The sequence below is a fragment of the Diplodia corticola genome (assembly GCF_001883845.1).
Source record: "Diplodia corticola strain CBS 112549 chromosome Unknown scaffold21, whole genome shotgun sequence".
NCBI classification, from domain to species: Eukaryota; Fungi; Ascomycota; class Dothideomycetes; order Botryosphaeriales; family Botryosphaeriaceae; genus Diplodia; species Diplodia corticola.
The window spans coordinates 301,919-318,240 of NW_017971500.1; the positions used below are offsets into that span (position 1 = coordinate 301,919).

General features: G+C 58.4%; 7 protein-coding genes across 7 annotated transcripts; 4 read left to right on the forward strand and 3 right to left on the reverse strand.

The window, feature by feature from the left end:
• Positions 1 to 675: 675 nt before the first annotated feature.
• BKCO1_2100089 (calpain-like protease ory) lies at positions 676 to 3,471 on the reverse strand (the record flags this gene model as incomplete). The annotated part of the gene is made up of 1 exon (XM_020272748.1): positions 676 to 3,471. The coding sequence occupies one exon, from the start codon at positions 3,469 to 3,471 to the stop codon at positions 676 to 678; it is 2,796 nt and encodes a 931-aa protein (XP_020130978.1).
• A 723-nt stretch (positions 3,472 to 4,194) lies between these two features.
• On the forward strand, positions 4,195 to 5,366 carry BKCO1_2100090 (peroxisomal carrier protein; the record flags this gene model as incomplete). The annotated part of the gene is made up of 3 exons (XM_020272750.1): positions 4,195 to 4,298; positions 4,363 to 4,916; positions 4,972 to 5,366. 3 exons carry the CDS (start codon positions 4,195 to 4,197, stop codon positions 5,364 to 5,366), a joined length of 1,053 nt encoding a protein of 350 aa, XP_020130897.1.
• A 686-nt stretch (positions 5,367 to 6,052) lies between these two features.
• On the forward strand, positions 6,053 to 6,767 carry BKCO1_2100091 (uncharacterized protein; the record flags this gene model as incomplete). The annotated part of the gene is made up of 3 exons (XM_020272751.1): positions 6,053 to 6,204; positions 6,357 to 6,462; positions 6,687 to 6,767. 3 exons carry the CDS (start codon positions 6,053 to 6,055, stop codon positions 6,765 to 6,767), a joined length of 339 nt encoding a protein of 112 aa, XP_020130896.1.
• A 1,704-nt stretch (positions 6,768 to 8,471) lies between these two features.
• Positions 8,472 to 9,896, reverse strand: BKCO1_2100092 (wlm domain-containing protein; the record flags this gene model as incomplete). The annotated part of the gene is made up of 1 exon (XM_020272752.1): positions 8,472 to 9,896. The coding sequence occupies one exon, from the start codon at positions 9,894 to 9,896 to the stop codon at positions 8,472 to 8,474; it is 1,425 nt and encodes a 474-aa protein (XP_020130899.1).
• Positions 9,897 to 10,458: 562 nt separating this feature from the next.
• BKCO1_2100093 (alpha-ketoglutarate-dependent-dichlorophenoxyacetate dioxygenase) lies at positions 10,459 to 11,458 on the forward strand (the record flags this gene model as incomplete). The annotated part of the gene is made up of 2 exons (XM_020272753.1): positions 10,459 to 10,587; positions 10,643 to 11,458. The coding sequence occupies 2 exons, from the start codon at positions 10,459 to 10,461 to the stop codon at positions 11,456 to 11,458; spliced, it is 945 nt and encodes a 314-aa protein (XP_020130898.1).
• A 1,268-nt stretch (positions 11,459 to 12,726) lies between these two features.
• On the reverse strand, positions 12,727 to 13,191 carry BKCO1_2100094 (uncharacterized protein; the record flags this gene model as incomplete). Its single annotated transcript, XM_020272754.1, has 1 exon — positions 12,727 to 13,191. The coding sequence occupies one exon, from the start codon at positions 13,189 to 13,191 to the stop codon at positions 12,727 to 12,729; it is 465 nt and encodes a 154-aa protein (XP_020130893.1).
• A 773-nt stretch (positions 13,192 to 13,964) lies between these two features.
• BKCO1_2100095 (pyruvate decarboxylase) lies at positions 13,965 to 15,835 on the forward strand (the record flags this gene model as incomplete). The annotated part of the gene is made up of 3 exons (XM_020272755.1): positions 13,965 to 14,054; positions 14,107 to 14,242; positions 14,310 to 15,835. The coding sequence occupies 3 exons, from the start codon at positions 13,965 to 13,967 to the stop codon at positions 15,833 to 15,835; spliced, it is 1,752 nt and encodes a 583-aa protein (XP_020130892.1).
• Positions 15,836 to 16,322: the final 487 nt, after the last annotated feature.

The window sequence follows — 16,322 nt, forward strand, 5'->3', positions numbered from 1 at the left end:
AATAGTGTGCATCTGCTGGGCTGCTGCACCCCGGAGGGGCCTTGGTCGTCGACGTCACGCTCCGCCTGCGGGCCGGACAGGGATGTGCTCGCACTCGCAGCCCGTTTGCAGCGCCGGGGATTCGACCAGAACTGCTCTCCTGGAGTCCTGTCTCTCCTGTCTCTCCTGTCGCAGCGAGAGGCCACGCGCCGGCGCCCTTTATCTCGCGCCCGGCGTTGCGTCGCACCATGCCGCTGTCGCCGTTCCGCGGCCAATCAAGCGCCCACTGCGTCGTCCAGCCCGCGTGCCCGCGCCCGCTCTGCGCTCCACCACCCCGGCCGCTGCGCCCTCACCGGTCCCGCTGCCTTCTCCGCTGCCTCTGTCCGATCGGCCAGCGTGCCAGCTCCCCGGACACTAGGAAGCGGCCCCATAAAGCTTGAAGTCGAGCCCCCAATCTCCCCGAGATGGAGATGCTATTTATTGTCGCAATCATTGTCATGCTCGATTAATCTGCCCCAACGCCACCGCGCGCCCATAGCCCTATTCGCCTCTGTCGATCTACCAAATCACTTTTGCACGCCATGCCCTCGCACTCTCGGCACCGCCGGCCCAGTCGCCAGGAAGAGCAGGAAGAGGACCCAAGCACGTAAGCCCTCCATGCCGCTATAACCGACGCCATGCCCACTACCGCCGCCGTCACGCGTCCCAGCCCCGCCACACGCCCACCGCGACTCCGTTGGCGCTGTCGCAAAACAGCTCGACCGAGTAGTATTCCGAGCAGCCCGTCGTCGGCCCGCTCAGCCTGTCCAGGACAAGCCACATGTCGCCCTGGCGCAACATGTCTGGCCTGAGGTCCACCTCCTCGGTGCGGACGCCAGCCTCCGCGTCGCTGTACTCGCCGCCCGAGCTAGAGATCAGAATCCGGCGATCCGGTCCGCGTCCGATCTCCAGGGTTACCCGAAGTGGGCTGCGCGTCCGTGCCTGGAGCCCGGGAGCGTCGTGGGAGCCAAACGCCCGCACGAACTTCGCGACAATCTTGACGCGAACGAGTTTGCGCGGGATCACCGGCGCTGCAACCCGGTTGCTTGCAGGGTTGAAGCACGCTTGTGCCAGCTGCATCGAGAGCATCCCGGCTCCTTCTTGAGCGATTGGTGTCAACTGGCAGCGGACATCGCTGTCCACTCGGAGCTCAAAGCTTGCTTCCTGCCCACTCTCAAACGTCGAGCATGCAATCGTGTACACGCCTGGGTCCACGTTCTGCATCTCTGCATATGCGCAGTGTTTCCTGTAGAGCCCAGAGCTGACCACTACGTCGCGGGGTTTGACCGTGTGCATTCTCTTCCCCTTCCCATACAACACGACGACGTTGACCTTGACTGACTCGGCCGGTACCTGCAGGAGCACAGCCAGAGATGTCGCCTGCGGCACACTGAGCTTGAACTGCGGGTTCTTGCTGAAGTCCGCGCTGTGCAGGTTTCCGCCGCCGGTGCTTTTGTTCCACCTCGACTTTAGCTTCGTGCTGTGGTCGCGTTTCTCTATCGCGTGGTCGAGATACACGCGCTTGGGAGAGAAGGCCGACAGGGTGAAAGTGTATGCCCCCGACGCAAGCTCCATTTGCTCCACGACCACCGTGTACGTCGACTTGGAAGGGTTCTTCCACTTGAGGAGCATTTGCGGACTGCTCACAAAGGCACCGCTCTCCAGTGCATCCAGGCTCGTGTATACACGATTTCCGCCTTCATCGAATATGTAGAGGCTGATATAGCCACGGGCAAGGTCACCATGAGCGGGCGATTCCGACCTCGTCTGGCTCGTCTCTGGCGACAGACGAGAATAGTATCCACTGTCTGCACCAGAGATGGTATCAGGGGTCGCCGTTGCACTCCGTTGGGGTGGTCCGCCTCCGTCCATACTATCGACCTCTGTATCCTTGAAATGTCGAGACAGTAGAAGCCAAACTGGCTCCCCGACCTGGACCTTTAACGAGAATTGTGGATTGTTGACAAGACAACCTGGGACGTGGCGAGAAGAAGCCAAGTCCCAATGGAAATGGATGTCCTGCCGGTAGCGGAAAAGAGCGGGGTTCCAGTTGACGTACACATTTTCAAAGTTCTGGAAAACTTGCTCGAGGCTGATCCAGAAAGTACCTGGCGAGAGACTCTGTTCGTCCGAATCGCTCGAGGGTTCCGGAGCATCTTCCTCAGCGGTGTACGATGGCCGACGTGCACTACGCCATCCAGTTCCTTCGGCCCAAGGATTCTTCAGGAGCAATTTTTTCTCACCATTCTTCTCTTTCAGGTCAAGGACGGCGTAGTCGTGTTGACTTTCGAGTCCCAGCTCCCTCTCAGCCCGCCGGCTCATGTTACCAGTACCAACGGTCATCAGAACATCGCCATATCCGAAAGACTTGAAGAGCCTGGCCCATAGCTCGTTGGGGATGATGTCGGCCTCTGGAAGGAATATCTGCTCAGGAATCCAGCCGCAGAGGGTCCAGAGGTCAGTGCAGGAGCTGCTGCCCGGGAAGTCATATCCTCCGCGGACCTTAAGATAGGCCTTTTCCAGAAGTACAGGCCACAACAGCGAAGGGTTCTGACGATCGAGGACGTGTAGCATGCGGGTGGTTCTCGACACGGGTAACCGATCGTCTACAACCACCTTCCTCCAACAGCCGTTGAAGTTCATACGGAAGACGTACTTGCCATTCTCAGAGAGAAGCGGCACGCCGGCAGAATAGTCATAGGGCCAAAGGTAGTTGGAAAGAAGCTGATCATTTCCACGCTCAACTCGGGCTGAGCCAGCGATAAGACCGGCAACGACTGAGCAGTCAGTTGCGACATCCTGCACCATGTCGTTACGATTCTCCTTGATCATCGTGGGGCCGTCCTCGGCAGTGCCAGCAGCTGCCCAGGCTGGCGGTGGCAAAGCATCCTTGGCACGCTTCCAGCCATCAAAGAACTTCAGCTGAGCTGGAGAAAGACGGAGTTCAACGTCGTCCTCAAATAGGGCCTCGCCAGGTCCCAGCACGAAGTCGGCCGCAGAAGGGCCGTCTTTCCACGGAGGAAAGGTTGAACCATTGATCTTGGAGCTTTTCAGCAGTAAGATCTGCTCAGACGTAGGAAGCGCTCGATCGGAAACGGGCTCCGGCTTGATTTTCGGGGGCTTTTGAGTGAGGGGCGATATGGCCCTAGAGGATTGCGGTGCACGTGACGGAGTGGAGTCCAAACTGAGCGATGAGATGTTCGGAAGGGTTGCTGCTGGCCATTCAGGCGACTTTTTGATACGCTCAGCTTCGGTGAGGAGCGTTTGGCAGTGCGAACTCAGGCCTGCTTTCTGGCGCTTGTCAGTGGCAACCTTCAGGGCCCGCATGCACAGCTCGGCAGCTTTGATGGCGAGCTCTAGAGCTTCGTCGCGGGTTGGAGCGCCTGCGATGCGCGCCTGGAGCGCCTCCATCTCAGCCGTCATGGCTGCAACGCGGGCCTGTTGGCTGGCCATGGTGGTGGAGAAGTGAGATCAGAAGAACGAAGACGGATCCGAGGAGGAGCGGTGGGCAATATCTGGCATGATTGGGCGCCGAGCAACCCCAGAGCCGGCTAGGGAAGGAGGTCCAAGTGCCTGCCGACCTGCGCGGGTACCCTGGGTTCCAGCTTCAGCCCTGTCGCCCGGAGGAAGCGGCGATGGTGGTGGGAAAGCAGCAGGAGCAGCGGACGCGGGCGATGCACAGATGCGATCTCAAGCCATTGCACGGTCAACACAGGCCCAGAGCGGGATGAGGGGCCGTCTGGAGAAGGGAGTGTTGATGTCCAACCGAGGCGCTGCGGCTGACTCGAGGCACTGGGTGTGGCGCAGCAGCCGGGCGGCCTCATGCCAAGCGCCAGCCATCTAATCTGATGGCGCTAGTCCCGCTTTCGTGCGGCGCCTGGCCCGTGGCTGTTGCAAGTTGGCAGGAGCCGAGGTGCAGTCGGTCGTCTTCGGCCGTGAGCTCCATGTGCGGGCTGCCCGCCGTCGTGATCTACAAGCCGTAATGGCCTACACCACCCTCTCGCGCCTTTCCACTGTAAATTGTCCGCCTTTTCCACTTTTCTCCCCTTTTCTTGGTATGCGTCCCTAGCCTCTTGACCTCCCCTTCACATCCGTCCTTGTGCCGCCGTTGTTTGCCCTCTGGGAGTTGGTCTCTTGCCCTCACGAGCTCCAAACCGCTGTGCGCCGGCCGCGAAAATGGCAGGACAGTCAAAAGTCGCTCCTCTCCCTCCGTGGGGCTATGCTGTCGCCGGTTCCGCCGGTGCGGTGGTTGCCAACGCGCTCGTCTACCCGCTTGACATGTGAGTTCGACCCGACTTCGGAGCCGCATGTCGGACCATGGCGCGCATACTGACCGCATCGCAGCGTCAAGACGCGGCTCCAGGTACAGGTCAAGCAGACCAAGTCTGCCGATAGTGCCAGCAACCCTGCCGACGGCCAGCACTACACCTCGACTTGGGACGCCATTACGAAGATCGTGAACGATGACGGCCTCGCTGGACTGTATAACGGCATGCCAGGCTCTCTGCTCGGTGTCGCCTCCACCAACTTCGCCTACTTCTACTGGTACACGGTCGTGCGCACTCTATATCTTTCCAGCCAGAAGGTTCCCAAGACTCCCGGAACGGCCGTTGAACTTGGCTTGGGAGCCGTTGCCGGCGCGGTCGCACAAATGTTTACCATTCCTGTCGCCGTGGTCACGACGAGGCAGCAAACCCAGGCAAAGAATGAGCGAAAGGGGTTAATGGACACCGGACGTGAGATCATCGCGGGTGAGGATGGATGGACCGGCCTCTGGAGAGGACTGAAGGCCAGCTTGGTTCTGGTGGTGAACCCAGCCATCACCTACGGAGCCTACCAGAGGCTGAGGGACGCTCTTTTCCCCGGAAAGGCCAACCTGAAACCCTGGGAGTCCTTCTGTGAGTCTCGCCGCCAGGCTCGCTGCCGTAACCCCTACTAACCATGACCTCACAGTGCTCGGCTCTCTTTCTAAAATGCTGGCTACCATCGCAACCCAGCCACTGATCGTTGCCAAGGTCGGCCTTCAGTCGAAGCCCCCACCGGCACGCCAAGGGAAGCCTTTCAAGACGTTTATCGAAGTCATGGCTTTCATTGTTGAGCACGAAGGCCCGCTTGGCTTATTCAAGGGCATCGGGCCCCAGATCCTCAAGGGGCTGCTGGTGCAGGGCTTCTTGATGATGACCAAAGAGCGCGTGGAGCTCATGTTCATTGTCCTTTTCCGCTATGTCCGGAAGGTCCGCGAAGAGCAGCTGAAGAAGGCGGCGGCAATGCTCGCCGAGAAAGCAGCCAAGGCGGCACCTCGGGTGTCGGAGCAGGTGAAGAAAGTTGCCCCTGTCACTATGAAATGATCACGACGCGCCATTCGCACTTGTATGTTTTATTCCCTTTCGGCGATGTAGGGTCTGCCATTTGCTCGCTTCTGGAAGGTCAGCTTTTGATTTAGAGCAAGATTCGGACTTGAGGTCACACCTCTTGCGAGGAAACTGGGTTTGCCGGCGTACGGGATGTTTGGGACAAGCTTGCGACCGCAAAGCAATGTGGAAATGCACACACATACTCTATATAGGAATTCATGCACACTGTTCAAAGCTTCACACAAGCAGCAGCGAGGCCGTGGGTTGTGCCGCTGGATGACGTCCGTGGGCGCAATATCCGAGCGGTAGCCGAAAGCGCAAGCGCGTCGCGGCAGGGCTAAGGGCTAAGGGAGGGAGCTTGGACAGCTCATGCCATCGTCACTAGCCCGGCCGAAGCACCTGCCCCCATCCCCAGAGCGCAGCAACCACCAGCCTGCCATCCCCACATCCAAACAACTCGCCGAGCGAGAGCTGTGCGTTCCCACCCAGCCAACCAGCTAGGCGCAATTAGCAACCCACTCTCCGTCCACCCAACCCGCCCACCAGCACGCCCCTCTCCACGCGCGCCTTCGCCAAACCACCACACCCGTCTCCTCCATCAACCCGCCCACCACCACAAGCTCCGCGCTCGCCAGCTACCGCCCCCAGCCAACCGACCTGCCCGATCCGCAGCAGCAACAATGGCCTTCTGCTCCCGCCGCGCCGCCTCCACCCTCCTCCGCACCACCGCTCCCGCTCTTCCGCGCCGCAGCTTCCAGACGTCGGCGCGCCTGCTCGACGCGCAAGCGGCTGCTCTGCCGCAGAAGAAGCCGGTTGGCGCGTTCAGAGCGACGTGAGTCTCAACTTCTAAATGTCACACGACACGCCACACACACCGCTTGTGCCGACGACGCTGCCGCCGCCGCCGCCGCCGCCGCCGCCTACGAGCACGACGAACACATCGACCCAATGGACGCAAATTGGCTAACGTGAACGGTGTTGCAGCATCTTCGGCTTCCTGACGGGCTCCGTCACAGCCGGCGCCGGAATGTACTACTATGTCATGGACGAGTACAAGGTCGCGAACCAGCTGCTTCAAGAGGACATCTACGTACGTTTTCCCCACTCCTCCTCTCTCTGTCTCTCTCCTCCCTCCCAATGGCTGCGACATTGCTCGACCGGAGGTCTTGTGGGTTGAAGCCGCCGGGCCGGGCATTGGATACCTCGGCTATTTTGGCGGGTGGGGCGAACGAATGCCAGAGAGCAACCTTCCGACGGGGGAATCGATGGGCGTACGGGGAATATTCGCTGACGCATGTTTTCACCACGGTGTAGGCCCTGCAGTCTGCCGTACAGAGGATAGAAAGCTACGTCCGAGTCATGGAGAGCAAGGTGGAGAAGTCGTTCAAGAAATAAGCTCATGGACGCGATGGCTTGGACCGGGCCACGGGGTAAAATATCAGTGCGGGATCGATTGAGGGTGTGATACCAAGGAGTGCAAGACTGGAATTTTGAAGGGCATGCGATATCGGGAAAGGTCTTTTGAGGGGGATGGATGCGGGATGGCAACGGGCAACGAATGCTCTGTCTGCATATCACAAACTTATTTTCTCTGCTCATTCAGTGACGACATGTAGCGAGTATAGCGGACTCAATTCTTCTTTGCAGAATTTCGAAGGCGGAAACGCTATGATGTAACTATGTGAATCGCTCTGTCCCGTGTTGTCCATTTCATCTATGTAACAAACATGTAGGCGCAAAGCAGTTCTCCTAGTTGGTGAATCCCAAATCCATTCTAACATACTAGCATGTCAAAGTCGAACAACCCAACAAAGTGGTCTCTGCTGTAACGGAAGTGATTATATTTTCCGTTTTTAGAATTATGATCAATTCTAAGCGGGAGGCTGGCTATACGTGCATTTCTACTCTTTTGCCAGATTTTGGAGCTAAAGAGTGGGTAAAGGTATTGTACCTTCTCTCCTTCGCAGATGCCGCAGTTAGCATCTATCCGCCCGTGGCCGTCGCATTGAAGCCATCCCTTTTTTTTTTCTGTCTCCTTTGTCCGACCATTAGCGCTACAGCCAAAACCAGCCTCTCCTTGTTCGTGGGGCTGAGATGTCTTCCGACAAAGGCAATGTATCTCGTATGAATGTCTTATTGTTTACCAACAACCGCACACCGAAAACATATAAATACAGAACGAAACCTCACTCCAACCTCACACACACCAAACAAGTGCTTCGAATCCTCAAACTCGAACACTCTAAGCCTTACAGTAACCTGACAACGTCCCCAACCCCCCACAACGCACTCTTACTTCCTCCGTCCAGCAACAATGGCGCAGGACAACAGACCCGTGACCTGGACCTGCTGCCAGTGCAGCAGAACCAACAGCGGTGATCATGAGGAGTGCCCCACCACTGGCTGCGGACACTGCCCCGGCATGGAGGGCTGCTGTGAGTGGGACTTCTACCCGACGACCAACGGCGAGAAGCCGATTACGTGGGTCTGCTGTAATTGCAGCTCGATCAACTCTGGTGACCATGGGGGGTGCCCCACCCCTGGCTGTGGGCACTGCCCTGTGGAGGGCTGCTGTGAGTGGGACTGGTAGGACCTCAATTAGTTTCAGGCTTATGGGCCTATGGCCTACTGCGCTGACGAAGAAGGTAAGTGAAACACAGTAAGAAGAAGAGGATTGTGAGTTCGAGAATCTTAGAAAGTCTTATGAAAGACTGCAAAAAGGAAATGAATTCATTCCACCAACTTGAAGTTTCCCATGTTCAAAGTGAAAATACCCTTGCTCCCGTGCAAGCCGTTATTGCGGCTGCTTGTGCTCATGACTACGAACAACGTTTCCCCTTGACGCAGACCATTCATTCCATAAGTGCCACTGACTATCTGAATTCAAGCAAGAAGACAATGGCTTCACTGCTAACACATGCAGGAAGAGTTCCTTCTGCGCGTGTAGCAAATATATTTCAGAATTACGTTGAGGTCTAGCAATTCTTGCGCCGGCTGTGCGTGTTGCAGGCGCAACTATTCGCGCAAGAAACATGCCTGTAGCTGTAGACCTCCAAATACGGGTATGCGGCATGGTATACCTCGTCAATTGAATCCAGTTCACTGCAGTTCTTTTGCCGCTCCGCATAAGCCGCACCTTGCAGAATCTCCAGCGTTTACGTATGCTCCTCCACGGCATGTCAGGCTCTTACACTTCCAGGAACCGGCCACGGCTTTTGGGTTGAGCACGTTGGCGCAAGCAGTACAGGTCAAAGCACCCGGACCATTGACTAACGAGCAGATCAGACATGCCATATTAGCGGAAGGCTGAGATGAAGCGGCCGACTTCTTGTTCTTCGTGCTGGCTTTGGAGTTAGACGGTTCGGGACCATTGTTACGGCTCGTTGGCAATCTGCCTGCTTTGGCGCTGGAATCATGCTTCATGTCAGATCTGCTACTCTTGGTCGGCTTCCGATCCGATTTCGCCGGGGGTGGGCTGTCTTTCGATAAGTCAATGAGCTCTGATGCAATCTCTTTAGGTTGGGCTTGCTTCCTCGTGAACTTGGTGATTTTTTCCTGGCGTAGCGCTCTGAGCTCATCCATCTCTTGCTTGACGTTGGCATCGTCTTCGTCTTCGTCTTCGCAAATCTTGATAAGACCATTGCCCTTACCGTCTCTCATCTCCTTGCCATCGACATCGAGAGCAGCAGGCCCAACAACTCCGTCATAGTCATCCTCGGATTCTGTATCGGACATTTCCGCCTCCTCCTTTTGATCGTCCTTCACCTGGTCGAATCGCGCAAGCGCCGCGGCAGCTCGCAGTTCCCTGCCTCTAGCGCTGTTCGCCACACGTGGTTTGCCCTTGCCTTTCGTCTTCTTGCCGTCTTCCAGCTCCGACTTGACAGCGTCATCTGCTCCCAAGGCTGTACCTCCAACACCGAACTTCTTCTGAATCCTGCGCTGTTGCCTTTCCGCGTAGCTCAGCTGCGGCTTCTCTTTGCCACCTCTCCTCCTCTTCCTCCCCCTACTCCTATACGTGCCACCGCACAGGCTTTCCACGCCCGCCATGTCGACCAGCTCGTCCTCATCCACCACATCACCGCCCTCCAACTCTCTCCCTCGCCCCCACAACCCCTCCCCAGTATACCCTCTCGCCCACAACCCCCTCAGCTCCTCGACATACGCGTCCCGCACCGTCCAAAAGCCCCGGCCGTGGTTCATCTGCTTGCAGTGCGCCAGCTCGTGCATCAACACCATCTCGACCTGGCGCGCGCCGAGCCAGCGGCCGTCCCCGCGCCGCAGCACCAGCTGGATCACCTCGCCGGCGTTGAAGTTGCGGCCGACGAACTCGGGGTTGGGCGCGTGCTCCTCGAGCGCCATGACGGCGATGCGGTGCGCCCGCATCACCGGGTAGCACCGCGCCGCCACCCGGTTGAGCAGGCGCTCCGCCGTCGCGGCGCCGCCGCCCGGCAGCGGCTTGATGAAGTTGATCAGCGCGTTGGGGCGCGTGGCGCGCTCGTTTAGCCGCTCGAAGCCGAGGGGCATGGCGGGATGGCGGGCGGGCGGAGGGCCTGCTGCGCGTGTCTGTGATTGGTGGGTGGTACGTAGTGCTCCGGTTGGGGGTGGTGGCTCGTGGAACGTGTTTGGTCGGCGATTGAACGGGAGCCGGTCTGTGGGTGTGCCCGTGTGGAAGGCGGGGTGCGTCGGCGTTTGGAGCCGGGTAGGGTGAAAAGCGTGGGGTGGTCGTGAGGTCCAAGGCGACGGAACGGTGTCAGTTGGAAGATTTTGGCGAGTGAGGTTGTAGCGTGAAGGGAAGCGCGGCCCAGAGAAGCGTCTTTGCAGAGGACCCTGGGGTCGCTTATCCCCCGGTGACCCTAGCCGGCCAATGACGTCGTTGCAAGTCGTTGCCCGCTGTGGCTGCTCGGCTTTCCCCACTCAGGCAACCCTTGACAGAGCTGCTATCAGTCGCTTTCCGGGGAGATGAGGGGGAGGGGAAGCATCCGTCGGCTTTTGCATCTATGTGCATTTGCGCTATATATTGCGGGTCGATTGCTGCTGTCTGCCACGGCATTCAGCACATTCTCCGCCCAAAAGTACCTACACCACCATGCCTCACAAGGAGCATTTGGATATAGTTGAGCTGCATCCCACTTTCGGCGCAGAAGTTCGCGGCATCGACTTCTCGCAGCCAATCCCAGAAGACGTCTTCGCTGAAGTCCAAGCTGCCATCACAAAAGTATTTAATCTCAGCATTCACTTCGTAGGTTCACGCCGGCTTACGAGACTACCAGTACGGCGTCCTCGTTTTCCGCAAAGCCGACCTAGACGACGCCGGCCACGTTGCCTTCGCCTCGCGCTTCGGCGCGCTCGACGACGTGCGCCCCTACTCGACGCTGGGCAAGCAGCACCGACTCTCGACAGACCAGCTCTTCGACGTGTCCAACGTGCTGGTCGACGGCAGCGTCGCGCCGCTCGACTCGCACCGGCACGCCATGAACAAGGGCAACGCCCTCTTCCACGTCGACTCCAGCTTCAACGCCCGCCGCGCCGGCCACTCGCTGCTGCGCGCCGCCCGCCTGCCGCCGCCCGGCTCCGGCGGTGCCACCGAGTTTGCCGACACGCGCGCCGCGTTCGCAGACCTGCCCGAGCGGACGAGGGAGGAGCTGGTCAGGGCGGACCCGGTCGCGTGCCACTCGCTGATGCACAGCCGGAAGCTGGCCTGTCCCGAACTGCTGGCCCATGTGGATCCCGAGAGCTACCCGTTCGGCAGGCACAGGCTGGTGCAGAAGCACGAGCCGAGCGGCCGGTGGAACCTGTACATCGCCAGTCATGTGCATCACCTGGAAGGCTGGGAGAAGGAGGAGTCTGACCGGCTGGTTCGAGAGTTGTACGAGCATGCCTGTCAGCCCAAGTATGTGTTGAGGGTGGAGTGGGAGAACGATGGCGACTTGGTCATGTGGGATAACACGTGTGTCATGCATAGAGCTACGGGAGGCGACTATGAGGGCAAGTATGCGAGGGATATGAGGAGGGCTACCGTGCACGACTCCAGCTCTCAGGCCTACGGAATGAACGGAGAGACGGATTTCAGGCAGGGATACCCCTGAGCTTGACGGGAGAAAGACCTTCCGCATAGGATCACTATCTTGCCCTATTTTTACTTTTCCGCTGCGTCCTTTGGCGAAGTTCGGCGGTTCCATTCATCCGCTCTGGCATTGAAATTGAGTCGAAGCTATCGTCGTGTGGAGGGATGTTTTTTTTCAAAAAAAAATTTAATTTCTCTCTTCATCAATCTGTGCGCGAATTATTGTACACATTATGCATCATTCAAGTGGAAGTCTCAACTACGTGTGACCGGAATTTGATCAAGCATTGGCTTCCTGCCGTGAGGGTCACGAGATATCCCTTCAGGGAAATAGAACGGCCGTAAGTACTGTTTCAAAACATTGCTCGTGAAGTGAAATCGGTACAGCGGTGGCCTCACTGTAGCCAATGCTTGGAGCGTAAGAAAACAATAGACCAATGATGAGGCCTCGGTCCCGTTCGTACTCCAGTATTGAAAATTTCGTCCAAAGTCGGAACGTGCCCGTTCTCGAACCGTATTCCCCCGGGAGTCTCGTGATGATCAGCTCATAACACTTCAGCCCCCTGGCCCCCACCATCACCGCCCTCGCCCACAATGAGGTTCTTCACATTCAACGCAACATGTAGTCGATTAGGAAGCTTCACAGCCTGCAACTGGGCAGTCACCATGATCTAGTGTCCGCATTTTGCCCCATACACTTCGTGTCTTCGAATTTGCATCCCGAGAAGGCACGGTCAAGATTGGAACTTCAGCTCCGGATCAAAATTGAGCATACGCAACGTTGAAACTTCATAAAAGACAGGTGTAGGTACTAAGGATAGTCGGAGATACATTTCCCCTGCGTGGTAGGGATTGCCGTCACATGGCATGCCGAAGCCGGCGCCAGAGCGCGCAGGGGTCGAAGATCAGGAAGATCGCCAAGATACCCGAACAGCCAACCGTCGAAGCTTGTTTGAACCCAAAAGAAGAGCCGTTTCCGGCAGTATGCTCCGCTTTCGCAGCAGATCCCGCTTCTTATAGATCGGGCCGGCATAGCGCGAGAGCTTGCACCCACCCGCCCCCGAAACATATATCTGGTAAGCTCTTTCGGCTACAAGCGGGTTACAAGCGGCTCATAGAATGTAGGAGGTTCAGGAGGGGCAACACGGCCGTGGATATGTTGCTGCGGACCGAAAGAACGAAACTCGGAGGATCTCGGGGGCGAGACTCACTGCAGGTCTCGCAGATCAGTCGACCGCACGTTGAACGCTCCATGATATGCGGCTCAACGTCCCTGATACCCGCCACTCCTTAATCGGCGCTGACCGGTCCCTCGTCTTTCCAGAGGCCAACCTCCCGGTCCGGAGTGCTGGCCTCCCGTGCGAAATGGGTCTTTCTGCACGCCCAGACTCTGCCGTCCCACGTCACACGGTCGTTACGCGTGTACTTCTTATCTGCTGCCCCGTCCGGTGCTGCATTGCCGTTGTCGCTGCTTCGCCATCCCTGGGGCTGACGCTCAGCTTGCGTCTTCGTCCTTTTCTTGGCGCTCACCGCATCGTGCTTGTTCTTCCACATGCCGCCGTAGCGGTAATTAGGATGGCCAGCGTCTCCGTCAACCCGACCGCCGCTCAGCTGGCGCCAGCACTTGCCGGGACAGATGAAGACCCAGGCGCGGGACTCGTCGATCTGGCAACGGACCAGAACGTCCCGGAGCACGCCGCAGTGCGAGCATGGTTTGCTGTGGGAGCTCGGAGCAGGCGGTGCCGGGGTGGCCATATGCGAAACGATAGCTCTCGAGAACAAGTCGGAAGGAATACAGTTCGAGATGCGGCTCTGGTCGATGCTGGGCAGGACGTGCGGCGGCGTGGCGTTGACGTCCAAGCGCCACTAGCGGCCGTGACGGCTCGCGGCAGCAGCAGCGGCGGCGGCGGCGGCGACGGCTCAGCCAGGGCTGGCACGCTGGCACCCGAGGGCACGGCAAGGGCGAGGCTGCTTATCGCTGCTATCTCGCGCTCGGGAAGCAGCTGCATGCCGCGCGTGAGATGCGAACCACAGGCGGGCTGAGGGATATTTCCAGGGTCCCGCTTTGTGTAAAAAATTTGAGACGCAGGTGGTGAGATGGCACTGCGGTGGCCCGATTAAGGAGACGCGCTCAGCCCTACGGCAGCGGCATCGCGAGATGTCCCGACCAGGCCCGAAGCGTAGCGCGAGCTGGCTCGCGCGAGATCAGCCGATGCCGGCCAGCTTTTCCATCCAGCCCAGAGCTCCGACCTGCCTGCGCCCCACCACCGCGACTCAGGCGGCGGCGGGAGCGAGGCGGCTGCGCAGGAGTAGCTGTGCGTCGTGTCAAACCCGTCCTGCTCATGCCATGTCGAGTGACGCGCCCGTGGGCACCCGCTGCGCTGTTGAGCCTTCGTCGAACGAGGTCCATTTCGTCATGGCGGACCCTGGTCGCCGTGCTCGTACAAAAGGCTGCGGCTGCCGCGCTCCTCAGTCAGCCACCAACAATTCACATCCCTTCGCAACAAACACCACCCATTGCCATCACCATGAGCGGCGCAACCACTCCTCTGCCTTCCGGCGTGAGCACCCCGGATATCCGCACCCGGGAGCTCAAGCAGCCCGTCGATGTGGCTGAGGTCAGTCCTTTCCCTGCCCCAAGCTCCTAGCCCTCCAGCTCACCAGCCACAGTACCTCTTCACCCGTCTGCACCAGGTCGGCGTCCGCTCCGTCCACGGTCTTCCCGGCGACTACAACCTGGTTGCCCTCGACTACCTGCCCAACTGCGGCCTCAACTGGGTTGGCAACTGCAACGAGCTCAATGCTGGTGAGTGCAGCCTGCCCCACCTCGCCCGCCCGGCTGCTTCGGGAACCCCGCGCTGACCATTCTGCAGGCTACGCCGCCGACGGCTACGCCAGAATCAAGGGCATCTCTGCCATCGTCACCACCTTCGGTGTCGGTGAGCTGTCGGCCATCAACGCCATTGCCGGCGCCTACTCGGAATACGTCCCCATTGTCCACATTGTCGGCTACCCCACCACCGCTGCCCAGAAGAACAACCTTTTGCTCCACCACACCCTGGGCAATGGCGACTTCGACACCTTCGCCGACATGAGCCGCAAGGTCTCTTGCGCCGTGTCCATGCTCAACGACCCCCACGAGGCTGCCACCCTGATCGACGATGCCATCAAGAAGTGCTACATCCTCTCGCGTCCCGTCTACATCGCCCTGCCCTCCGACATGGTCACCAAGAAGATCGAGGGTGAGCGCCTGAAGACTCCCCTGAACCTCTCCTTCTCGCCCAACCACGAGGAGAAGGAGGACTACGTCGTCGACGTTGTCCTCAAGTACCTCCAGGCCGCCAAGAACCCCGTCATCCTCGTTGATGCTTGCGCCATCAGGCACAGGGCCCTGGAGGAGACCGACGCCTTCATCAGGAAGTCTGGCATTCCCACCTTCGTCGCTCCCATGGGCAAGAGTGCTGTTAACGAGACCCTCCCCAACTACGGTGGTGTGTACGCCGGTGACGGCTCGAATGCCGGTGTCAGCGAGCGCATCGACGCTGCCGATCTCATCATCAACATTGGTGCTGTCAAGTCTGACTTCAACACCACCGGCTTCACCTACCGCACCTCGCAGCTCAACACCATCGACCTCCACAGCTACGGTGCTACCGTCAAGTACTCGGAATACCCCGGTGTCCGCATGAACGGCGTCCTCACCAAGCTCACTGCTCGCCTGCCCCAGCTCAACATCCAGGGCGGCCCCGTCCCCACCAACACTGTCCCCAAGGAGATTGCCGAGAGCACCGACCCCGTCATCACCCAGGCCTGGCTCTGGCCCCGCGTCGGCCAGTGGCTGCGTGAGAACGATATCGTCATCACTGAGACTGGTACCGCCAACTTCGGTATCTGGGAGACGCGCTTCCCCAAGGGCGTCACTGCCATCTCTCAGGTTCTCTGGGGCTCCATTGGCTACGCCACTGGCTGTCTGCAGGGTGCCGCTCTCGCCGCCAAGGAGCTTGGTCGCGAGCGCACCATCCTCTTCACTGGTGACGGCTCCTTCCAGCTGACCGCCCAGGAGGTCTCCACCATGCTCCGCAGGAACCTCAACCCCATCATCTTCGTCATCTGCAACAATGGCTACACCATTGAGCGTTGCATTCACGGTTGGGATGCCGAGTACAACGACGTCCAGAACTGGAACTACAAGGACCTGCCCGCCGCCTTCGGTGGTAGGCCCGACCAGTTCACCACCTACCAGGTGAAGACCAAGGAGGAGCTCAACCAGCTCTTCGCCAACGAGGACTTCAACGTGAGCAAGAAGCTCCGCTTCGTTGAGCTCTACATGCCCCGCGATGACGCCCCTGCCGCTCTCATGCTCACTGCTGAGGCCGCGGAGAAGCGCAACGCTGCGTAGACTTCCTCTTTCCTTGTACTATGAAAAGCGGATCATCTGGGAGTTTGGTATCATGGGCGATTTTGTTTTTCTCTTCTCTTTGTTATTCCCACTTGCATCCTTTTCCTCCGCCATGAGGTCACGATAATTTTCATGGATTTGATATAGAAGCTACCAAAGCCGGAAAATGGGTTGTAAATAGAATTTGGACATCAAATGGCAATTTGTACTTGATATGAAGCTTCCAAACCTAGTGCACTGTGTTCAAAACTTTGAAGAATTGCAATTGAATATCGGAAGTTCAACTGGATGATCAATCAGCTCCAATCACTTCTGAAGATTCCAAACACGAGCCAGGCCATGCCGATGATCCATTTGCCACGAATCAAGTAGGGCTTGCGCATTCCCGAAATAGAAAGATGGCATGATCATGAATCAAGCTCTAAGAAAATCAGATCGTCGATTTCTGCTCATCATTGATAGTGGTGGGTACATAGCGAGACCGTCC